Source organism: Bactrocera oleae, chromosome 6 (genome assembly GCF_042242935.1).
Source record: "Bactrocera oleae isolate idBacOlea1 chromosome 6, idBacOlea1, whole genome shotgun sequence".
Lineage (NCBI taxonomy): Eukaryota > Metazoa > Arthropoda > Insecta > Diptera > Tephritidae > Bactrocera > Bactrocera oleae.
The window spans coordinates 43210671-43235000 of NC_091540.1; the positions used below are offsets into that span (position 1 = coordinate 43210671).

The following is a 24330-nucleotide window of genomic DNA, read 5'->3' on the forward strand; positions in this document are numbered from 1 at the left end:
GTTGCAAAGGAGTTAATGTATGTAAGTACTAAGTTAGCTTTTCACTTCAAGTTGCGCCAAAAAAAGAACGATCGAAAAAAAATTTGCATGCTTGCCCGTTATCTTATGGATTGGACTACACGTTCGAATATGTGTATCTTGAAGTGAGTGTCAAAGCTATTGTTCTTGCTTTCCAGCTCGCCCTGTATAAAAGCATATAATTAAATATTTAATTCTAACTTTAATTAATTTGCTTTATGCCTTCCACATTCATTTCGATTTGAATAATCTTACTGCCTGGTTGCTGGACCTCCATCCATACTAAATGCTAATGTCGCCCCAAAACAACGCATCCACCTATCTACGCATTGCTCAACTCTCTGCCTATACATATTATAAAAATAAGACTGCCGTCTCTCTTGCTCACCAACTAACAACTCTATTTTTTCCATCTTCTTATTTTCTACGTACACAAATAGGTCTCACACGCGATATTAATAGTCTTACACAACGTTATGATTCCGAAAATGACAATACAACAGGCGATCCCGACACTGATGCAACCGGTGATAGCTTGGAATGTCAAAATATACCGACCAGCCAAAGTAAGGTGCAGCATTCGCTCCACAGCGGTGGCATCGGCCCACGCTCGGCTCAACAGCATAGCTCATTCAAGCGACCAACACCCGTTATGGGCAATCGCGGTCTCGAAACACGTCAAAGCAAACGATCTCAACATCAACAACAACATCATGCGCCACGTGACAATAGCGCAGGCGGGTGTTCGTCACATCACGTGACCGTCGGTGCACTGGAGGTGAATAATGTGAAGTGCGTAGTCAATCGTTATGGCACTTTACCGAAAGTACAACGCATCGGTGCATATCTGAACAGTCTGGAAGATCCGCATACGCCACCACAACACAGCATCGCCACTCATCTGTCAACGGTGGCGCCGGTTGCCACCACAAATGGTCATGGCGGGCATACAGCAGCCATACGCCAACAACTGCCACCGGCACATGTGATGCCGTTGCCGCCACCAATGAAGTCAGTGACAAATGTCACACCCACTGGAAATTGCAGCAATATACCGACGCCACCACAGCAAATGATACGTAGCAATTCGTCGAGTGGTGTTACAATGCAGAACAGCGCTTCAGCGAGCTTGAATAAACTACAACGTCATCGCACGGCTGCTGATGGCACCATGATGACGTTTTCCTCATTTCGTGGTACATCCTCCAGCAATTCACCCAAACGCAGTCAACAGCCGGCGTTAGCTAATTTGGAATTTCCACCACCGCCACTGGATTTGCCACCACCACCAGAAGAGTTCGAGACACCGCCGCCGCCACCACCACCCGCACCAGCAGCCGAGGTGTTGGAAGAACTACAATCGGCAAGTATAACCTCAACACAATATCCCTTACCGAATAGCAGTAGTAATGATGTCTCGAACACTGCACCCAGTGTTGAGGAAGCAAGCACACGATTCGGTGTGTCCTTACGTAAGCGTGAACCATCGACAGACTCATGCAGTTCGCTGGGGTCGCCACCGGAGGTTGCAAATGCCAATACAAATGCTGGTGGTAATGTGCAAGAGCTCACTATGAAGGAGAAATTAATGGCGGAAATCAAAGACCGTTCCAAAGAGAATTCCGCCAACAATGCAAATTTGCAAAATGGCAGCACCGTACCAGCAGGTAGTGGCGTAGACCCCGTGTCTTTGCTGTTCACAGAGTTGGCCGAAATGAATTTGACAAAGCAAAAATCAACACCACCGCAACTACCAAAAGCTCAAAGTGGTGGTAGTAACGGTGATTCTAGCGGTTCGCAAACGCAATCTCAAGAAAATGGCAATACAAACTCATTTAAGGCACAGCTTAAGAAAGTTGAACCAAAAAAATTACCAACACCCACACAAAAGACCGAAAATCAAACGACGATCATTGACTTTAAGGCGCATTTACGAAAAGTTGAAAAGGACCCAAAAGATAAAAAAGATGCAGGCATAGATGAGGCGCCTAAAACTATACTACAAAAGGGACAAACTGTGATCTCTACGGGCACACTGGGCCGCAAGAGTGACAAGAAATTCACCACACCGATGACAATGGCGCCAACGATGGGCACATTAACAACACAACAAAAGACTGAAAATACAAAACATGACATGGCCAATAGCAATAATGGCAATACTATTAACCCTACTAATACCAACACTAACTCAACCGCAAATATCAATGGTAATACTCAACATAATGCAAATGCAAGTTCCAATTTAAATTGCAACAATACGCCAAACACCACTGAGCTAGCAGATACTCCAGTGGTCGCAAACGATGGCGATGCTGGCAAACGTCGTAGCACAGGTAGTATAAATAGTTTGAAGAAATTATGGGAGCAATCGGGCAGTGGTGCCGATTATGCAAGCACCCTATCACAGGCGAACTGCTCAACAAATAGTGGCAGCACTGGCACGAATTCCAACAATACCAACAGTACTAGCACCTCGAGCACCAATCAACTTTCACCAAAATTCAATTTGAAGCCCATCTCGAATGCTGCAACCACGCCCACAACAAATTCGAATCGTTTTCCACCATTTAGCACCCAAATCTCACCACGTACCAATGCCATGAATGCCACCAATTCCATGGCAACTAAGCCGCCACCAGCTGCACCACCACCACCGCCCCCTACTACCAACAACAGCACAAATAATCAAACTCAGAATCACAATCAAAATTCCATTTTCAACAATTCCCATTGCACGAAATCCCAACTAACAACCTCTCTTTCAACTCAACTATTCACAGATGGTAATCATCAGTATGGTGAACAAGGTACTTCAAACACCAATAACTCCACCGCTAGCACATCAACCGGAAATAACACAACGACTAACAACGAAATCGCTACAATGAGCCAATCACTTTTTGTAGAGCACAGCAGTGCGGCAAACACCGGCGGCAATCTAATGCAGCCAAACAATAAACTCACCACATCGACTATCACTACAAATGCGGCTGCAACAGCTGCGAATAATACAACAAACAACATTGCCACTACAAATAAACCCGCCGTACCGCTGAAACCCACCAAACTGACCATCTACGCCACGCCCATCTCACAGAAGATCGCTGCCAGCGCATTGGATAGCACCACAAACTCACCACTCGGTAGCGCACTGCAAAGTTCCACACAAATCACACGCGAGAGCATACTAGAACTTGTCGGGCTGCTCGAAACTTCACTGCATCAGCATCCCGTCAACTCGATCTCGGCCTCACAGTGGCTACAACTAAGCGACAAACTCAACATACTGCAAAATAATTGCGTAGTCTTCGCTGACAACGAAACAATGCCGCCACATTCGAAATTCCATTTTCGCGAATTGGTGACACGCGTCGAAACGCAATCGCAGAGTCTGCGCACTGCCGGCAGTAAAAATGTACAAGACAACGAGCGTCTGGTCAGCGAGGTGGGTCAATCGTTGAAGCAGCTAACAAATGCCTTGCATAGGTAAATATTATTAAAGCGGGAAACACGGTCGGGGGTGAACAGCGCTTACAGTTGCAGTGTTGGCGACGGAGAAACGGAGAAGTTACCGCCGCCATGGCGTAGTTGGCTAGACGCCGAGGGAAATTTCATTAAACGCAAATGAAAGTAGCAGCCGCAACAATTGTCGGTTGCGCGTGGTAGTCTGTCGTGTTAAGGATGTTCAGAAATTCAAGGCTTTAGTTTCCTGCTTGAGTGAATGGCATAAGCATATCATGTGTGTGACGAAACTGTGGGATTTGAATATGCGTGTTGAATTCATTAAAATGTTGTTATAGAACAAAAGACGATTCTGATCATGCCACAAACAAATATTTTCATTTAGTTTTAAAGTATTGATCAACTTAACCTAAAACACACACCACACATACATACATACATATAAGCAAACAAGTATATTTTTATGCCACAGAACAACTATAGGCATTCATTATTAACCAAAACAATTATGACTACTTAACTTCAGACGAAGTACAGGGTTCTAAATCCTAACATACTTATCCGTATAATTAATTTAATTTTGTCATACAAAATACCGTTGTAAACTGCTTACAGCTTACTGTTCATGCGTAAACCCTGTATATATTAAAGAGAAAATACAAAATCTAGTCATACATGAAGAATCCAATTTAAATTGCTGTTAGTTGTAGACTTACCCTAAAATGAAACCAAGACATTTTAAACTTCTTGTACTAGTTACTAGCAATATAACAGTTATTGAAGCAAGCAAGCATTGCAAGTATGGCAAATTGATAAGACTTGCAATAAGTACTCATTTATTAAGACTTATTTGGTAGGTATTCCTCTAATATCATGATTATTATATTTTAATTCCATATATTATATTATATATATATATATATTTGATAAAAAAAACTGTTTCCATATTTTAGAAATTTACGTGTATATTTTAGGTACTTATAAGTAGCACTGTATAAAGTTAATGAAAGCGTTTGGAATTATGTAAAAATATAAGCGGACGGATGTTTGTGTCATTTTTAGCACTATAACGGTGTTTTTAAACTGCTACAACAAAAATATAGTTGCCAGAAAAGCATAATACAAAAAATTAAATTGGAAAATGATATAACGCCCTGCATTTATTGCAGTTTTTGTGATACGCATTTCTGTCTGTATAAAAATTTATTAACATTCAAGTGCCAAAAAATTTCAAAAAATTTAAAAGCATGCTTAAATAATGCTTTAGAAAATATAAAGGCACATACTGTTGCTGTGAATGTGTTAATTGTTCTAACAACTTCATTGCATGTTTCCAAATGCATGCCTTTTTGGCATAAAAATTGCTCAGACATATTATATGCCACATTTCAAATTATCATACAATATTTAGTTACTTTTCGACTTTCGCTCAAACACTTCCAGAATTTTCGTTAGTTAAATTATAAATTTTCGTTGCTCTGTGATACATTTAAGCATTTTGGCGCAATATCCAATTAATATTGTATGCAATGTTTGGATTAACCAATTAATTTTCTTTTCAGGAAGTGTTTTAGAATTCTTACTTTTTTCTGTAGTGAAGAATTTTTACATTGCATTTGTATGAAGTTTAGTAAATTATTTAATAACCAACTATTTTGAAATATTTTGAGCAAACCACATTCGAATACTTGTACGTTTTAGTTGTCTAGCTGTTATGTTCAGCTCTTTTATCGAGAAATTTATTAGAGACTTACGATTTTTTTTAATACAAAAAAATTTTTAAATCTTCTATTAATTGCAATAATTTAATAAAATTGTAAAATACAAAAAAAAAAAATATTTTTATACACAAAAATAGTTTCTGTCATATGTTGTTCTTAGTTTTCGACGTTACCATTATAGTTGTTTTTCTTGTCAATAGATAATACTATGAATATTTTTAGCTAATACCATCAATCGTTAATATATACAAATTTAATATTTAAGCTCTTTCCAATTTTCCAAAACTATGTCTTCACTTTTATATATTCTGTGACTATTTGAAGTAATTCTAATTCTAAAAGATTGCGGCATTAAAATAATTTTTGGCGCTCACTAATTTATATTTGTTTAAATTTTTTCATTGTCTGCTAACTAAACTCGCCAAAATTTATATATGCTATATGTTTATGTTGTTATAAGTTTTACAATAATAAACGTAATTCTTTTTAATTTAAAAAGACAATTGAAGACATTCTTTGATTTAAAGAATTGTCAAAAGGCATAATAGTGATATGCTATATGTAAGCGTGCATTCAGGAGAATTCTCCTTAATGTTTGCTATAACGTTGTTAAGTCGATGCCTTGTGGAAATATAACTTATTTATAATTCATAATGCCCTATCACTTCTTTTTATCACAATGCCAATTCTTAGATATACATTTTGCTAATTTTAGACATTTTCTGCGAGCAAATTGAAAAAATTAAAAAGAAAAACCCAAAGATATTTATAAATAGTTCTATGTAACCACATTTTGCATGTGTGTATGTACTATATTTAAAACATTAAGCTTGAAACAAATATAGTCAGTTGTAGCGCAAAGTCAAGTACGCTTAGTTGAAGTTTCACATTTGCTAGATTATACTTTCTTACTGTAGAGAAGCATACGATGACAATGCAGAAGTACCGAATAAACGTCTTTAAATGTAGAAAACCACTAAAATATTCCACGCTAAAATGCGCTATATTGATAACTATGAGTTTGCGCTCCATATTCGGTTTTACATACATATATTTTTCTACATTTATAAAAGAATAAACGAAATGGAGAAAATAAAATGATAATTAGAAGCACTCAATTGCACAACAACACTTATTATCTGTTTTCGTTTTTATACTTTTGAGCCAAATTTGTTACGATTTAAAATTATTGCAAACCCTTTTAAATGAAAATAATTAAGCAGACAATTAAAATGAATTAGGAAAGCCATTGCTGCAGGTGAACTACTCTACTAATGCGAAAAACCAAAAAAGTATTTAAACGAACATTAAAAATAAGTGAAATAACAATCACAAGTATATAAATATAATATAACATTTTGATGAAAAATTATACTCTTATTATTAATATGAAAAGCAAAAATATGTTATGCAATATAATTAAATGTATGGAATGATAATTAACTGTTTGCTTGCTCTTGCTCTGCGGATCGGAAATATGTACGAATTCTTAGAAATCAACATGTTTATGTGTATGTGTACTACCAAGATACGCAATGCTCAAATCAAATTAATATATACATAAATACAAACATAATTGCATAAATATTTACAAAAATGACGAATACGTTTTCCAAAAATCATTTTATATTCATAATATGTAATACCAAATACATTTATATGTGGTAAATTAGTAATGGAAACATGTATTTTAATTATAAACATACTAGTGGTATTTAGACATACATCTTAAACTTAACTTATATAAGAAAAACAAAATAAAATCACACAACTCATTGATATCTAATAATTATATGCGAACATATTATGAAATTATGATATAATGAAAAATAATTTATGCGCATATACATATATATACACCTAAAATTACATTCATATGCATATATACATACATACATAAATACGTTTACACAAAAACTTATCTATACATATATACATATATAAAAAAAATTCGCAATATTTCTCTACATTATTGGAAATAATAATATAATTAACTCAAATAAAGTATAAACCATATTTTATCGTATTATGTATATGTTATAATGATCATGACAATGAGTATAATTTGAAAAATTCAGTAAAATAAAACAAAAAAGAAATAATTTTGTCATACATACCAAAATAAATGGAAGCAGTGTTTTATTCATTTGAACGGGAAATATTTGGCACACCTTAATTTATATATTACATTCAAAGGTCATAAGGTAAACCAGCAGCTACTGCCGAGAAATAGTTCGAAACTCGTCTAATCGGAGTAAACCTGGGTGACGTAAAGCTGGAATTCCTAGACAGCCAAGTGTATTTAATATATTTTGTAATTCCCACACTTCAAACCCTATTATTTGCCTGAACCTTAAGTGTAATGTTCTCCAAATAGAATTTTCAAATGCTGTTTAATTGAAAAATTTTGTCTAACGTTTTATCAAATACGTGTGTACATCTTCGTATTACATGGGACAGGAAATCTTGAAAACAAAACATTTGTTGTTAATTTTATTCCATGACATATATTAACATTTTATGTAGAAATTTCTCTTTTTCAAAACTTATACATATGTATATGTATATTGGAATGTTTTAAGTCACATGCTTTACTCGATGGAATGTTACATAACGTCTCTCTTTCGCTTACACTACAATATATCTAAATAGAATCATTCTCTATTATTTTAAACGCCGTTGATTCTTTAACTGTACTTTAATATTATATCCGTCCATGTTGCGTAATACTCATTTCTTCTTTATTTCCGTTTCGTCATGACTCATTACACAAAATGGCAGCACACTGTCAAGAATATTTTGACATTTACTACTTTCGCCGAGCTGGTAGCATTCAACATACCTAAAAGGACGGCTAAAGAGAAAAGTCAAAAGAAAAGTAAAAACGAAAACTTTCCTTTTATTCAACTACACCCAAGAACGACAAAAGTAGAAAATTAACAGAATAAAAAACTGCTTAAACCGATAAACATTACGAACGGCAAGTAAATCCATTACAGTTGCATTGCTAAAGAACATATCTAATAACACAAGCAACTTGCCAAGAATTATACGATTATTCCGGCAGTGGTGCAGCGAATAGCAATTAGTCGCGGAACGCAACGAGCCGACTACAACAACAACAACAGCGAAAAGACACATCGACCGCAGGAACAGTGTGGCAGCGATAGTAAAACCGCAGTGCAGATTGATAGTCATAGTCAAATAAAGTTTGTGCGTAAAACCAACGTTAACACCACATTGAAGCAGTCTGGTGTGACAGTACGAAAAAATAGGTGTGCGGTAAACCGGGTGTGAATAAAGTAAAGTGCCAACATAATGCCCTTGTTTGGAAAATCACAAAAGACCCCCGCCGAATTGGTGCGGTCGCTTAAAGAAGCAATCAATGCACTAGAAACGGGTGGTGATCGTAAAGCAGAAAAGGCACAGGAAGATGTAAGCAAAAATCTTGTCTCTATTAAAAATATGCTTTACGGTAGCAGCGATTCAGAACCACCAGCGGATTATGTAGTCGCACAGCTGTCGCAAGAACTGTATAATAGTAATTTATTGTTGCTGTTAATACAGAATCTGCATCGAATCGATTTTGAAGGCAAGAAACATGTAGCGCTGATATTTAATAATGTGCTGCGGCGACAAATTGGTACACGTTCACCCACAGTAGAGTATATCTGCACTAAGCCCGAAATACTGTTTACGTTAATGGCCGGTTACGAGGATGCGCATCCAGAGATTGCACTAAATTCTGGAACAATGTTGCGTGAATGTGCCCGATATGAGGCACTTGCAAAAATAATGCTGCACTCAGATGAGTTTTTCAAGTTCTTCCGCTATGTAGAGGTGTCGACCTTCGATATTGCGTCAGATGCATTTTCAACTTTCAAGGAATTGCTGACACGTCATAAGTTACTGTGTGCTGAATTTCTCGAGGCGAATTATGACAGGTTTTTTACGCAACATTATCAAAGATTGTTAAATTCGGAAAACTATGTTACCAGACGACAAAGTCTGAAGTTACTGGGTGAATTATTACTTGATCGACACAATTTCACCGTGATGACACGTTACATTTCGGAGCCGGAAAATCTGAAACTTATGATGAATATGTTGAAAGAAAAGTCCCGTAATATACAATTCGAGGCCTTCCACGTCTTTAAGGTGTTTGTAGCAAACCCAAATAAGCCGAAACCTATATTAGATATCTTGCTACGCAACCAATCTAAATTGGTTGACTTTTTAACCAATTTCCATACGGATCGTTCAGAAGATGAGCAATTTAACGATGAAAAAGCATATCTGATTAAACAGATAAAGGAGCTTAAGCCGCTGCCTGAGGCTTAGTAGCATAGAAGCCTATGTAGACGAATCGCCAACCAATATGTACAGCATAAAGTAAAACATCTACAACACAATTTCCAACACATTCAGCAAACCCAAAGCTACTATCACCACATCTACCGTCATTATCGGTGCTACCAACTCCATCCGTTCTGCACATTTAAGGCCTCAGCAGGTCCTGATAGCCAGTTTTACATCCGGATCACTGCATGCAACAACTTACTGTGGTAGATGGCTTACATATATGCAGTCGGCTTGTGTGAAAATTAAAATTAACTGAATGATTGATTGCATGACGGCAGTAATTGTGTACTGGCAGTGTGCGTTATAATTTAAAGAAAAAGTAATAAATAGTCAACACTTCATCGTTTTCGCTGCAACAGAAATAGAAAGAAGTTAAAAAGAATGAAATGAAAATGAAACCCTATTACAGTAAATTTGCAAATATTTTTATAAATTTTTATTTTACGAGCCCATCTAGCTGCTGCATTTGGAAACGATAGTTTATACTTGGGAAGTGTTAAGGGTGGAAACCAAATTTTTTTTAAGGATAAGATATTTAACACGCTGTTGCAAACGCGTTATTGTCTTGCCTTTAAAGAAAAAACTTTTGGTATAATATTCAACTGCTTTAAGACAAGTTGAGAAGAATGAAAGGCGATAGCTTCTAAGTATAAAACTTTGGGCTTGATTAAAATATAAATCGAGGACAAAAACAGACTAAATAAAATCAAATTATTAAATAGGATAATGATAAAATAAAAGAAAAACAAAACATAATACGACTTACATACATATATATATATATGTGAAGGCAACTTTATAATGCGGCTTACGATTGACACTTGTTTTTGTTCTTTGTCGTTATTTTGTATGTTTGTTCATTTTACTATGTTTAGGAATGCAATTCAAATAAAACTAGTTATAAACTGCGAAAAAGTTATATAATTGATTTCTTTTTACGATTCTATTTAAATAATAGGGTTGAAGAGCAGGTAAATGCGGAGAGCGAATGTTGCCTCCCCATATAACATAATCAGATGAATAATAAAGTAAAAATTAATAATAATCAAAACAAAAGAAAAAAACGCACGATACATACGCATGCAAATATACAACGTACGTACACCTAAGCATACATAAAAGAATGTAGTATGTAATGATTACAACCTTACTTGCATATACTATTACTATTAAAATATTATAATACAAGAAAAATTATTTATATAATTATGCGTAAAATTTAAATGAAAACTAAATAAAAAAACATAAATAAAATGTGCGATTAGCAGAAAACCTAAATATTGTTCGACTCATTTTTATACATTTATGTATGTACGCACCAATGCGATACGGATAAATTGCAATCACGTAATTTATTTAAAAAAATGATAAAGAATAGCAATGACCAAACCTAGCAGTTAAAACGTAACCATTACACATGGAAAACACATAAGCTACATACAAATGTATATGGTTTTAGCATTGGTATTTGGGCAAACATATCTAGCATATATAATATATATACGTATATATATATATATGCAAATGGAGCTAAAGTATTTAATTTTTTATCTATAAATTGCTTTTGATAAATATTGATTAACACAAAAGAACAAAACAAACAGATAGAGTTAAAAAGTACTATAGAGAAGAAACGCAAGGGTAGCAGATACACGGAAGAAACATTAACTTCGGAAGAAGGCTTTTAATAATTACCGATATATCTTAAAAACATACACAAATTATTTTTAATTTTGATATTTATTTGTATGTTTTAAGAAAAATAAGTTCTATAATGTTTACAATTTAATCCTTGCGCAATTGCACCTCTTCTTCTGTAATTCCATCTTTCGTGATGACTTTCAAGATTACTGAATCACCAGTATATATATCACGTTCCGCTGCTGAAATGAATGCATCTTTAGCTACTTCCTTGGCCTTTTCCAATGGTACTTTAGGTTTGTTTTTTACGTCTCTATCTTTTCCGCCAATTTGATTGTCCAATACTGGCTGCAACAGCGTTCCGGCTGAGCCACCTGCGCGATATGTCGTACGCTCGCAGTGACCAATTGGATCATATGAATAGACAACACCTTTTCCTTCGGAGTCAAGTCCAGCCAACACATTTGAAACGTAGTAAGGGAAAAAGCGACGGTTGTACATAAGAATCGACAACATCTGTGCTATTGCTTCTGTTGACATGGTTTTCAAATGTAGATGTTCGTACATTTGCATTCGCGCATTAACCAAACTAGTGAGCGCTAAAGTATCACACCAGCAGCCCGTGGAACCCAGTACAGTTTTCTCCGATAATTGGAAAAGTTTATTTTGTTTTCGCGTGTGAATAGTGTAGCCACTGCTCAAACGTGTATCTGCAGCAATCACAACGTAATCTTCACCGGCAATAGCCACAATAGATCTGTAAATAACTTCGTTCAGAAAATTTATTATATGAAATTTTTTAAATACTTACCCCCCATTTGATTCGTATGGTGAGAAATCTTGATGTTGTGCACCGGGAACTTGGTACTCAGGAAACGATTGAATTTTATGCATTTTTACTCAAATGTAATATTATTCTAAGTAAAAGTATTGAATTTTAATTCGTGCAAGTGATTTGCAGAAATTCTTCCTTGCGTTGTCTATTGAATGACATTTAACATTTTTGTTTGACAGCAAGAAAAAGTACTGCCACTCTGAGAATACAGTGCTGCCACTATTAAATATAAACTGTTTAACATGGAATCTACACTCTCTGCGGTTTTATATCACAATATTAAATCTTTTAAATCATTTTGTTCATGGATAATAATATAAACCTTGATTTTGTTGTAGGTACGCTAAATATTATTTTAGAGCATATGACATGACATGAAAAAATTCCGTTCCCACGACAGTCGGGTCTACGTAATCGGAACGGACCGGATTTATTCCGGCCAAGGACTGTCAACTCGGCAGAATTCTGTCGCTACAACAACAACAACAACAACATGAAAAAATTATTTACTTTTGAAAATTAATGATCTGTAAACTACTAGGGCCGTTCGACAGCGTACATTTACGTTATTCTACGTTCTCTAATTATATATCACTAGGAAGTATGAAATACCATTATCAACACCCATATATAAAAGAAATTATAGTTGTATTATCAACTAATAGTTTATTAAAGCTTTTAAATTATTGCTTAATGACTTGATTATTTCAATAAATATATTATAACACGTTTAAAATATTATTTGGACATTAAGCATTAAGCGGAACCAAATCTGTTCGTCTGACCAAATTGCCACGATTCCTGTCGACCAGTTCCTTTACATTATTGTACCATACACCTAGAGATAAAATATAATTCTTAGTATTTAACTATTAAATTTTGTATATATTTGCCTTACCAATGTGAGTATTTTTCATGCAGTCTCCAAATGCTTCACAACCCTCCATGCTATTAAGTACACCAAAAACTGAGAGATCAGCTAAATTTGGACGGTCACCTCCCATGAATTTCTTTTTCTGCTTTTCAAGTTCTCGGGTCCACTTATCAAGTGCATCGTATATATGCGAGCGTACATCGTCTGATAGCCCATGTCGACGTTTTAGCATTTTACTTATACCCCACATAGCAAATGCACCCACATTTACCATTAGCTCACGTTCCCATTTGGGGAAGTAAATATCCCATTCGCCTGCCTTCGAAAACCATTCAAATGTTTCACGTGCTTCGCCTAAAGTACGGTAGCAATTAGGTGAGATAAGATGTACAAGGTGTGAATCTGCCCACGTACGCCATTTTCGTTCATTCCTAAGGCGTAGATATATAATGAAGATTTTCAATTATTTTATATGCAATGGCATACTCACTCCTGAATTTCTCGAGTTACATGTTTTGGTGTTTTGTCTTGGTACATAAGGAAGTATTTGTTCATTATGTCTAGACGTTTTTTATCGTCGTCATCGAAATATGATATCATGGGATAAAATTTGGCTAACTCGCCTATATCAGTTTCCTTGTCATTTAAATATGATGCCAATAGAGAGATAATTGCGCTTGAGTCCGTCATCTGTATGTAACGTCCATCCCCTTGTTGAACCAAAATCATCGGCACCTTCTTTTGTTCGGACCATTTTATGTCTTGTCGCAGCACTGCGTCAACCTCGACCACAGAATAAGATATTCCCATGAAATCAAGAAAAGCGCGCACTTTGCAACAGAATGGACACGTTTGATATTGGAAAAGTATTATGTTTAAATTTGAATTATCGTTGGGGTTAATGAATCGCTTAGTTATTCTAACATCTGGTAGTTCTTTGATAATTTTGGGTGGAATACGTTGGTGCTCCATGTGCGAACTTTTGTCTTTCCAATTTCCATATACAGAATATGCTGTACCTGAAGCGGCTCCAATGCCTGCTCCAATAAGTGCCAATTTAAAGGTGCTTATACCATTTCTTTTTGGATTAATCTGTGATGTATAACGCCTGCACTGTGCACCAATTGATCGGCATGCAGGCAACACATTACCTTCAATAGATCGGCATCCAATGCGTGCTGCAATTCGTCGACTTATTAAAATTCGTAAAGTTGACATTACTGCTTTTCAATTAAATACTTTTATTATACAAATTAATTAAAATTTAATATGTTACTTAATACCGGTCCAAAATCTTTCATATGCAATACTTTTCCTTTGATAAGCACCAATCTAGAAATAACTTTCTTGATGGTCAGCTGATATGGGCAATTGGAGATGCCACTTTAACTGTTGTCATTTAAAGCAATATATTCACCATTACTGGAATTCTTACTTTCGTTTCGCTAATTTTTTCTTTTGTTTTGTTTAAAAAACTGTGAATTTATTGTGAAAATTAAGTAAACTTTCCTAAAAATTTATTCCCATTAAAGTTTTTATTCGTTTATTCCAATAATCTGTGTAAACTGCCAGTGTCAGTAAAAAGTTTTTTTGTGAAGAAGCAATTGCATAAAAATTTTTCATTCAAATTTTTGGCATTTTTATTTAATTTCAGTGTGAAAATATAGCAGGATAATTTGAGTAAATATCCGACGGACAGTTTCTCACTCCGATATACTAAGATAACGGTAAAATAATGCACATAACAGGGAAGGAATGTCGCAATTATTTATTACAAAAAAAAAATTTGGTACGTATAGGAATTTATAAGCCCTAGCCAAACAAAAGTAGTATATTCGTTTACAACATACATTTATATTTTTAAAAATTCATTTAAAAGCCTGTTCGTACCGTTCCGGCCTTTACTTATCAAGCACTGCAGAAGAACACAATTGTTCAACCACCACCAAAGTAAGTTTTAATCGAATGAAATTTTGAATGATTTTTCTTGAGTTTAATTCCAATCATCGTAGAATCTATATATACAAAAAGCGACCTGTTAAGGAAACACTTTTCAAAATGTATTTTCGTCGTGGTGACATACCGGTAGCTAAAAGAATTAAAGGTAGTGGTAAGGGCATTTCAGGAACAGTGAAATGGTTTTGTGAGCCAAAGGAACTCGACTATTGCTATTATTTGCCCATCTTTGTGGATGGGTACGTGTAAATATTCCATTAAGATGATATACTTTCAGCCTTTATTTATATGATGTGTGCTATTTTTATAATTCCAGTCTAGCTGATACTGATATTGACATACGTTCACTTGCCCAAGAAGCTGCAATGGATTTGATACTTAAAGCGCCGCACAAAATTTTACCAGTTCTACCTAAACTGATTCTTCCATTCAAAAGAGCATTCAATACTCGTGATAAGCGAATAATAATTTCAGCGCTGAAAGTCTTGCAAACTATGGTTCTGGTTGGTATGTTAAAAAGTGTTTTTTAATTGAAGAATTGCATTGTTAAATGCATTTTGCTCTAGGACCGTGTGTTGGACAAGCTCTCGTTCCATACTACCGTCAGCTCTTGGCCGTATGTAATTTATATAAAAATATTAATGTGAACCTCGGTTCCGGTGTTGATCCTGATCGTAGTCGCCGTATCGGCGATGTTATTGAAGATACACTCTCTTTGCTTGAAACATGTGGAGGCCCCAATGCATTTATCAACATTAAGTATATGATTCCGACTTATGAAAGTAGCACCCATCCCATATGTGAGCCGTCGGCAGAAAACCCTGCTGCTTAAAGCATAAAATATAAGTAGAGTTAGATTTTGATAGTACAATAATGCAGTTTACGAAAAAGCAAGAAGTTAAGCCATTTTCAAAATAATATTTTTTTTATTTTATTAATGGCTTATATCTTGGTTTACTTCTGAACAGTTAAAATATATATCTAGTGCGACATTATATTTTATATATAAACATTTAGTGCGCGTATTGTCATGAATACCTTTGCTATATTACCAAAAATAAATTCAAAATTTATAACCGTTAAAATGTACTGTTGATAGTTTGACATATTTGATACACCACTACATACATGTCCTTGTTAGTTGCTGTCAATTTTACTTTGATGATTTGTCAGGGTTAATATGTGTTATTGTTACTGATATGCAAGTAAATGGAAAAGAAGAAGCAGATCACATCCTAAAAAATAAACAAACATAAAATTTTGGAAACACTTCATCGATACAAACTAACAGCATTGATTATTTTTAAAAATGATCGATTCACTTTTTGAAAATGGCTTCCGGTTGGACAGATATAACAGTGAAGATCTGTTTAGCGCGCTGCTACGATATGGATTATTTCTAGGCGCAATATTTCAGCTCATCTGTATTGCTGCATCGATTTTGCTCCCTGCTGCTAATGAAGGATCCAATTGCGAAGATGGAAATGAGGTTTGTTATAATATATTATAATGGCAACCTGATTTTGAAATACGATTTTTTTTAAACTTTTCTTAAAGGATTATAAGTTCAATGGCGAAATGGGAAACATGCGCCGTTTGCACAAGTTACGCAAACAGGATAAAAAGAAGCGACGTTGATCTATCGTCGTGTGCAAATATTTCTAACTTAGAATGTTAACTATATATATGAGTACACAATGTAATTAAGATTTTTTTTACCGATAGATTGTCATGCAATATTTACGAGTTTAATTTTATATTTTAAACAGCAGTGCAGTTAAAACCCCTTTAACTCAATATATACATAAAACACTGTGACACATGCACATATTTGTATATTAACAAATTATATTACAGTACCAGTTACAGTGCAAAATTGCTTTTTTTTAAGAATGTTTAGATATATAAATTTCAAATATATTATAGATATTCGTACACAACTTCTAACTATATTGTAACACTACTCGAGAGCATACACACTCGCATTTAGCTCAAATTTTCCCAACGGCAGTATTACTTAGTCTAAAGTCAACTCCGGCGACAGTGTTTTAGCAGCACTTACGCCTGCACAATTCCAAAGTTAAACATGCGCTTAACATTCTTATTAATATTATTACACGGTCAGACAGGGAAATGTAAGTAAAATTATACAGTTTTTTGCATATATAAATTCAATTAAAATGCTTATATTTAGTGATTGTTGAATGTATTCCATCAACGGATTGTGGCGATATGTCTGACTGTGTTCCGGAAAGCAATGCTATATGTGCACTCGATCGGGAACTTGTCTGTTTTAAATATTTTGACTCCTTATGCCAACTAAAGTTTAAAGAATGCCAAAATCAAAAAGGTTTACAATACAATTGTAAAATTTTATTCCATATTTAAAATTTTCACTTATATTATTAGAGTACTCGGTTTATTCGCAAGCATACTGCGAAAATTCTGCGTTTATGTGTACCACTTAATTGGAGTTGTGGCAAGCAAGTGAGAAGCTGAATTTCTAGTTATAGCTCATGAATGGAAGTATGTGTTAATTTATTAAAAATATAAATTGCTATATGAAAAACTAAGAATTATTTTTGAATTACTTTTAATTATTTTTTAAGCTGCTTATTACACAATTTCAGGAGTCATATTAATTTAAAAGCGTAACGGTATAAAACTACGATTCATTTGTAGCTGTTCGTGACTAGTGTTTACATATATGCACACCTGTGTTTGTACGCTTGTGCTCTGTGCAAACTTAGCGGTGAGCGGTATTTTGTGATAAGAATATGCGGAAATAAATATATAAATAATAACATGCACAGCGAAAAAATATGGTCTCTAATAAATCAATAGGCGTCGTAAGTAATTCATATAACGGCAGTGCAGTGCGGATGGTTTGAAACAATTTCTACATACAAGGCTGTAGAGAGAAACCCGGGTATGATTGTAGAGAGTTGTTGGAGAAAAAAATTGCAAAAAATTGCTGTAGAGCCTCCACGAGAACTTCGGGCCTGGGAAGAATTGTCCCCGATCTCTTTCTATTTCGGTCACTTTCGTCGAATAAAAAAAATTTTCCAATTAAGGATTTGACTTCGATCGTTCAGTATGTATGGCAGCTATAAATAAAAAATAAATATTTCACATAGATAACTCAAAAATTGAGGGACTTGTTCGCCCATATACAGACAGACAGATATGGCTAAATCGACTCTGCTAGTCACGTTGATCACTTATAAGATCTCTGTCGTTTCCTTCTGGGTGCAATAAACTTTAAATTATAGATACTTTGTTCAAGGTATAAAAATCGGCTTACAAATAAATTTTAAACGAAGTCAGCATAAAATAATAGTTATAAGCATAAATGTCAGCAGAAAATATTTTTTCCAGTGTCTATTGATAATGCAAACAAATTATAGGCATGTATGTACTTTAATTAAATTAGCTTAACAATTTAGTTCTTCTTCAGCCGTCAACAGAAATATACGTTATCATTATTTAAAATATGGTAAGCGTAAAAGACGTGCTATGTTTATTACTAATGTGTGAGTAAAATTGTTTACTGTAAATCTTTATACACACATATACATACATAAATATGTACCCATTTAACATTCTAACAATTAATTTCAAAATGATAAAGGCTTTTTTGCGTATTATGCGGAGAGTGCCAGCATTGATGGGAATATGAAACCACAACCTGCTATAGTTAAAGGCCCTCCAAGTGTGGCAGGAAATTGTGATCTTGAAAGAAATTGTAAGATTAATGAAACTACTGTACCGTTATGTCGTTATGATGATGGTGAGGGTTGCATACGGAAATATGCATCGAAATGCCATTTGGATATAGCAGCCTGTGTGGCTGGTACGAGTAAGTAACCCAAAAGTTGTGTAGTTGAATAGTTTATAATTATGTGCATGTATGTAAGTTTTTATATCTAATCGTCAAAAAATTGTAGAATACACAGATTACAGCAACGATTATTGCTCAATGGACACTTACCTATGTGAGGAGGGCTATGAACGTTGGACGATATTCTTCGGATATGAAAAAGTTTAATTTTGAAATTGTCAAACAAGTGATAAGAGAAAAATACCAATTAATTTTGATGACTGTCTAACACAAAATTATGTACATAATTACCTATGTACATATGAATAAATAAACGGGCGTTCTTGACTATATTTATCATGAATGTCGATGAAAACTGCTTATAGATTATCTTCAAATGATATTATATTTGTACAGGTGAAGTCGCATTTCTCGAAAGAAAACCCAAGTGATGCCGTATTTCACAAATAGATGCCAACTAATTTTAAATTCTTTCTTCATTCCACTATTTTACTAATTAATTGTTTTTAATTAATTTCATTTTAGTTATAATAATCACTCGAATATTTAGTTTGTTTTTGTTGTTGTCGAATAACTTTATCCTCACTAACATTTTTTGTTGAGTTTTACGTTATGTTTGTGGTTGCTGTATTATAAAACACCCCCCAATGGGTTCGGACTGTGGTAATTACGATATATGATCTGATCAAATTTGACTCGGACTGGTAAGCCGAATCGTTAAAATGTTGTAAAAGTGATTTGGGGAGTCCTCTTAATCACGAATACAAATATTTGAGTGATGCAAAACATTCAGTGAAGGTCGTGAAGTCATCGAAAACTTGTTTAATGCGAGCCGTCCATCCACCTCGATCAATGACAATAACATTCAAAATGTTAAAGGAACAGGTTGAGAGATTGAAAAAGAGATCGTAGCTGAGGACCCGACGTTCATCAAACGCACCGTTACTGATGACGAGCCATGGGTTTATGAATACGACGTTGAAACTGTCCAACAGTTTAGCGAATAACGCTGCAAAAACGAGCCGAAACCGAAAAAGCCAAAATTCGGCACTGAAGGCTATCAAACCGAGGCTTATGACAAGTGTAAGGAAAATTGGATTAAGCATTGGCATTGTATTGGCTTAGGAGCCTATTTTGAAAGCGATAGATTTATAATAAAATGCATGTATAATGTATGTTTTTGTCAGTCCGGGTCAAATTTGACCAAAACTGGTCCAGTTGCATAAGTCCGAGCAGCCAAATCTCTAAAGATTTTAAAATTAAGAACATTATGAAATTATAAGTTGCTGAATTTAAAAGCCTTTGTAGTTTAGTTAATAGTGTTAGTCGACCTTGCAAAATTAGTTCGGGTGAGATCAGGTTAGATTAAGTTTTGGCTACTTTGATCTCTTCCATTTAAGTAAGTGACCGATCTTATAAGAGACCTCATTGAAAAATTATTCTGTTTTAGATAGTCTCCCAATATGTTAAAAAGGCTCAAAAGGCTAATTGAAGTAAACTTATGATTTTACGAAGATTTATGTTAACTCTTGGAAAACCGAACTATTTCAGATATTTATAGATAGGAAACGGTGTTTAAAAAGAGTATATATTAGTGAGGATTTGAGCCGACTATTTCAACTCCTTTCTTCAAGTTCAACTTCAGGCTTTAAATGTGAACTCTGGGATCAGTTAAGCTGTAGGCAACTGTACGCACATTATTATATATTTTATTATGACCTGAATATTTGTGCATTTAGTTTTGGAACGTGATGAACCGATAGGTATTGAGCGGAAAATGCTTGCGCCAATATTTTTTTTTTTGCAAACACATACATAAATATGTGCGTAATTACAGTTATTTTAGTGCAATGAAACTTTGTCACGTACCAATTGTTAATAAATTTTGTCAGCAAGCAAAAATGGCTGCCAGTTGATTTGTTAAGCCAGTGAGCGTTTAAACCAGTATAATGGTATTGGGTTTAGAAGATGTCTACTCTTAAAATTTCACTTCTATTGTTGGTGGCATGTAAGTAAATCGCCTGTAGCTTTTATTTGGGTTACATGAGTCAAAACAATTGCAGATTCAATAGCACTCATGCATGCACGTCCTAATGATAAGCTCTCTGCGCGACTCTCACTCCTCTACTTGGACCCGGAGAATGACGAACGCTTTAACGATATCGAACGTTTCAACGGCAACGAAGTCCAGTTTTCCGCAAGAAAAGATCTCTTGAATAAAGAAGCATTCTTACGCATTATGCATGTGTCCACCAACAAACCTGATGAAAGTGAGACACACACGCAAAGTGTCGATATAGAGGAGGGTCTAACGCGTTCGATGGTTTCTTCAATATTCAGATTTATGGGCAATGCAATGGGACGCTTAATCGCTAATTGTTATAAATAAATATGCTTCCAGTAAAAATGTCTTTTTGTTTGTACATTTTTTTTGGTTACATGCATAGATAAATGTCATAAGAAGTTTTTTTTTTATCAATTTTCGAAAACAGTTTATTTGTTATGAAATTGGTTCACATTTTCCCTAGTAATATATAATAACATATAATGATTTCCAGCAAGCTATTAATGTTATTCCATATCTGTACATATATATCGGTCAATATCTGAGGCTTATTAAATAAAGTAGTATTGTGATTTCCCTCTATCTTGACGACTTTAGAGTGCTATATAGGATATTAATCATGTTATCTTAATGAATATAGTTAGTTATGCTACTTGAAAGTGATTCAGTTTCATTTTCAAACTTCCTTACTAATCGTGAATCTCCTAAATGTTCTTTTCTGTCTGAATAGTAATGTTATCCTAACCTTAACGGGTTTTATTGTTTGAAAGTATAAATACTTTTGGTTCAGTGTTCATTACGACATCTCTATGGAACTACTTCGCGACGTTATGCTCTTTAAAGACTAATTACCTCCTTTTTTCTTTAAATAAACTTAAAGAGTAACTTAAAATCAGAAATGCTGACTATTACAAGCTACTGTAATCTAGACGTCCACCTACGACTACGCGAAAATAGAGAAAATTTCTTTGAATAACCTGCCGTTAGAAAACCGCGAAGAGTTGTAAGATGTTTAATACTCAGAAAAAATCAAGTTCACTTCTTACATGAGTTCGACAGGAGGATCTGCGATGAGTTCGAGGTCATTTGCCACGAGCGCGCTTAGTCACGGGCAAAATGTATTGTAAAAGTCGTAAACACATTTACTTTGTGTGTCTACCCTACAAGAACAGTGACAGTCATCTGACCGGTAATTTGACAGTCATAGCTGAAAAAATGTGTATGCATATTATATTTGAAAACTCCTCTCTTTAATAAAAATGTGTATTTTTAATACCAAACCCAAAAGAAGCGTGCAACACTTTTCGTTTGTGGCAAGAAGAACAGTAAAAATTGTTTTGTGCAGTTGTTGAGTAAAGGATTCAGCAATTTCATTCTTACACATGTAAGCAATATGATTCGAAGATGTCTTTGGTTAATAACAGTGACAAGTAAACTGTCCGTCAGTACTGAAATAATAAATGTGAGTGTATTAGTGAACCCATCACCTTCACCCAGCAGCTTTTTGTAGGGTTGTAGGGTATATAGTTCAATACATATATATGTACATATAAAAATACATATACTCAATATAGGTATAATATATTTAAATTGTTCAAATGACTGTTTATAAATTTTATCAACCAAATATGTGAATCGAATTTATGGACAAAATTCTCTATATGTAAATTTTCCAGTTAGGCAATAAAAGCCAGTGAATTCAAGCTTTATTACCGCGTTACAACAAACATTAACAGTTAAATATAACAATTCGATATCAATCATGGGAAAGAGCTTAATATTGACACGCACGAATATTATTCTCTTCCGAATAGTTTAAAGTAATTATTACTATTTTTTTAAATATGTATGTATATACTTAAATATATGTATAAGTATATTTGTAAATTTAGTGTACTAGTATGTAATTTCCAACTTAGACTAGGGATAGGAAAGTCGACTCTGACTTTGGTCAAGAATCGATCTTTAACTTAAAATAATCGACTTTTTAGAATCGAGTTTGAATGCTTCAAGTCACTCACTCGATGACTTTGACTTTTCTGTCAACACATATAACATTCGATGGTAGTACAGTTTGCATCGTTTTCACGTACCGACTCTTTTATACGGATATATAATTGTTTAATTTTTACAAAAGTCGACTTGAGAGTCGACTTTTAGCAATGATTAATCGACTTTAAGAGTCATATAATTCCAAGTCGACTCTAACATCGAAAGTCGACTTTTCGCGCGTTGTTACCATCCCTAACTTAGAAGTTAAGTAAAAACAAGTTAGCTGTTCTTAGTGGATTTAAAATTATACGGTCCCAATTAACCATTTACGTAAATAGAATTTAATATTAAAGTGGACCACCATTAAGGAGGTTGGGGTTCAATCGTGTTAGGGCCTATTTAATAGATAATCTTGGTTATCCATAAACCAGTGGTCGGGTATTCATAGCACAAGTTGCAAGTTAACTTCACGCGTACGCTTACGCTCTATCGTCTAATTTGAACTAACAGAGTTCTCACGGGGTGTCACAGTCGCAGTTTCTCTTATGTCGAGCATTGCCATAGACTTTGGCCTACTACAGAATATTGTCTCTTTCTTCTACTCTCCGCAACATAGTTACTTTTTAAACTTTTAAACTCACAAATGGTCTACGAATTGTAATAGTTCAAACAGTCACCGACGCAAAACTGTAATGTAATGCAATGTAAATGAACAGCTTCTACCGTCCGCTTCAACAGACCGTACGATCAAGGATGGCATGATGCGAGACACTCTCATTTTCCTTAATTTTTCTGTTATTCTCTTTCCTTTTTATATATATACGTATTTATGGATGTATATGGGTTATATAGGTCTACTCTAAATACTCCTAAAAATAATAACGAAATGCAAAATACCCAAAAGTTAATTTTAAAATACCCAATCCTTTTTCTTTCGACAGTAGCATGATTGACAAATATTATAAAAAATGTGGGTTTCGACAGCTCTCTCTCGAATCAAAGAGTTTCGCATTATTTCATCCTTGGTATGGTAGGATATCCGAAAAAATTAGATTTTTTCCGTAGAAACGAGTGAGCTGAGAGTGAGAGAGCAATCTCTTGCAACGCAGGGTTGCCAATCTCGATATTTTATAGTAATTAAAAAATGAACTTGAATATATTTGAAATTTTCTTAAATAACTCAAAATCACAAAAATTATAACAAAAACTAAATGTGTGAAAAATCTTGTATACAAATCAAAAGAGAACAACTGATTTCTGCGTTGACAAATTTTGTTTAATACGGGCGGTAAGTACGGAAGGGCGGAATGTCGGTGACTGTTTGAACTATAAGAAATAGCAAATAAAGGATGAAAAAGCTCATATATTTTTTTTGCATTATGTTGGCAAACACTATTTCCGAATCAGTTTCGTACCGGCACCTTTTCCCATGAATAAAACATAAACTGCCAATTAGCAGTCAGTTCTATTTAGGTGCATAGATAAGTACATATATATGTACACACAACCGACGAACATATGTGTACATATATATCAGTAAAACATAGTACAAATGTTATA

General features: G+C 34.5%; 6 protein-coding genes across 15 annotated transcripts in view; 4 read left to right on the top strand and 2 right to left on the bottom strand.

Annotated features, from left to right (window-relative positions):
- Nucleotides 1-5044, top strand: part of Abl (tyrosine-protein kinase Abl) — a 71427-nt gene extending 66383 nt beyond the window's left edge. For 8 of the 9 annotated variants that reach the window (XM_070111506.1, XM_070111507.1, XM_070111511.1 and 5 more), the window contains one exon: nt 459-5044. In XM_070111506.1, the coding sequence (XP_069967607.1) occupies nt 459-3511 (3053 nt within the window). In that variant the 3' untranslated portion in view covers nt 3512-5044. The remainder of the gene's footprint in view (nt 1-458) is intronic. The other variant, XM_070111510.1, reaches the window with a different exon arrangement.
- Nucleotides 5045-8041: 2997 nt separating this feature from the next.
- Mo25 (calcium binding protein Mo25) lies at nt 8042-10844 on the top strand. Its single transcript, XM_014240691.3, has one exon. The coding sequence runs from the start codon at nt 8523-8525 to the stop codon at nt 9543-9545; it is 1023 nt and encodes a 340-aa protein (XP_014096166.1). The 5' UTR covers nt 8042-8522; the 3' UTR covers nt 9546-10844.
- A 443-nt stretch (nt 10845-11287) lies between these two features.
- Prosbeta6 (proteasome beta6 subunit) lies at nt 11288-12211 on the bottom strand. The gene is made up of 2 exons (XM_014239219.3): nt 12019-12211; nt 11288-11964 (listed from the first exon to the last, which is right to left on the bottom strand). The coding sequence occupies exons 1-2, from the start codon at nt 12099-12101 to the stop codon at nt 11352-11354; spliced, it is 696 nt and encodes a 231-aa protein (XP_014094694.1). The 5' UTR covers nt 12102-12211; the 3' UTR covers nt 11288-11351.
- A 477-nt stretch (nt 12212-12688) lies between these two features.
- On the bottom strand, nt 12689-14326 carry Su(P) (prostaglandin E synthase Su(P)). Its single transcript, XM_014239299.3, has 4 exons — nt 14200-14326; nt 13407-14136; nt 12941-13347; nt 12689-12880 (listed from the first exon to the last, which is right to left on the bottom strand). The coding sequence occupies exons 2-4, from the start codon at nt 14132-14134 to the stop codon at nt 12792-12794; spliced, it is 1224 nt and encodes a 407-aa protein (XP_014094774.2). The 5' UTR covers nt 14135-14136; nt 14200-14326; the 3' UTR covers nt 12689-12791.
- Nucleotides 14327-14388: 62 nt separating this feature from the next.
- LOC106620906 (parkin coregulated gene protein homolog) lies at nt 14389-15961 on the top strand. Of its 2 annotated transcripts, XM_014239571.3 has the most exons (6): nt 14389-14489; nt 14571-14705; nt 14796-14866; nt 14929-15111; nt 15189-15379; nt 15439-15961. In XM_014239571.3, exons 2-6 carry the CDS (start codon nt 14652-14654, stop codon nt 15702-15704), a joined length of 765 nt encoding a protein of 254 aa, XP_014095046.2. In that variant the 5' UTR covers nt 14389-14489; nt 14571-14651; the 3' UTR covers nt 15705-15961. The 2 variants fall into 2 exon arrangements, with proteins under 2 accessions (XP_014095046.2, XP_069967188.1); XM_070111087.1 differs by lacking the exon at nt 14389-14489 and having other exon boundaries at nt 14496-14705.
- A 2310-nt stretch (nt 15962-18271) lies between these two features.
- On the top strand, nt 18272-19068 carry LOC106621026 (uncharacterized). Its single transcript, XM_014239714.3, has 3 exons — nt 18272-18405; nt 18504-18731; nt 18820-19068. Exons 1-3 carry the CDS (start codon nt 18366-18368, stop codon nt 18918-18920), a joined length of 369 nt encoding a protein of 122 aa, XP_014095189.1. The 5' UTR covers nt 18272-18365; the 3' UTR covers nt 18921-19068.
- The last annotated feature ends 5262 nt before the right edge of the window (nt 19069-24330 follow it).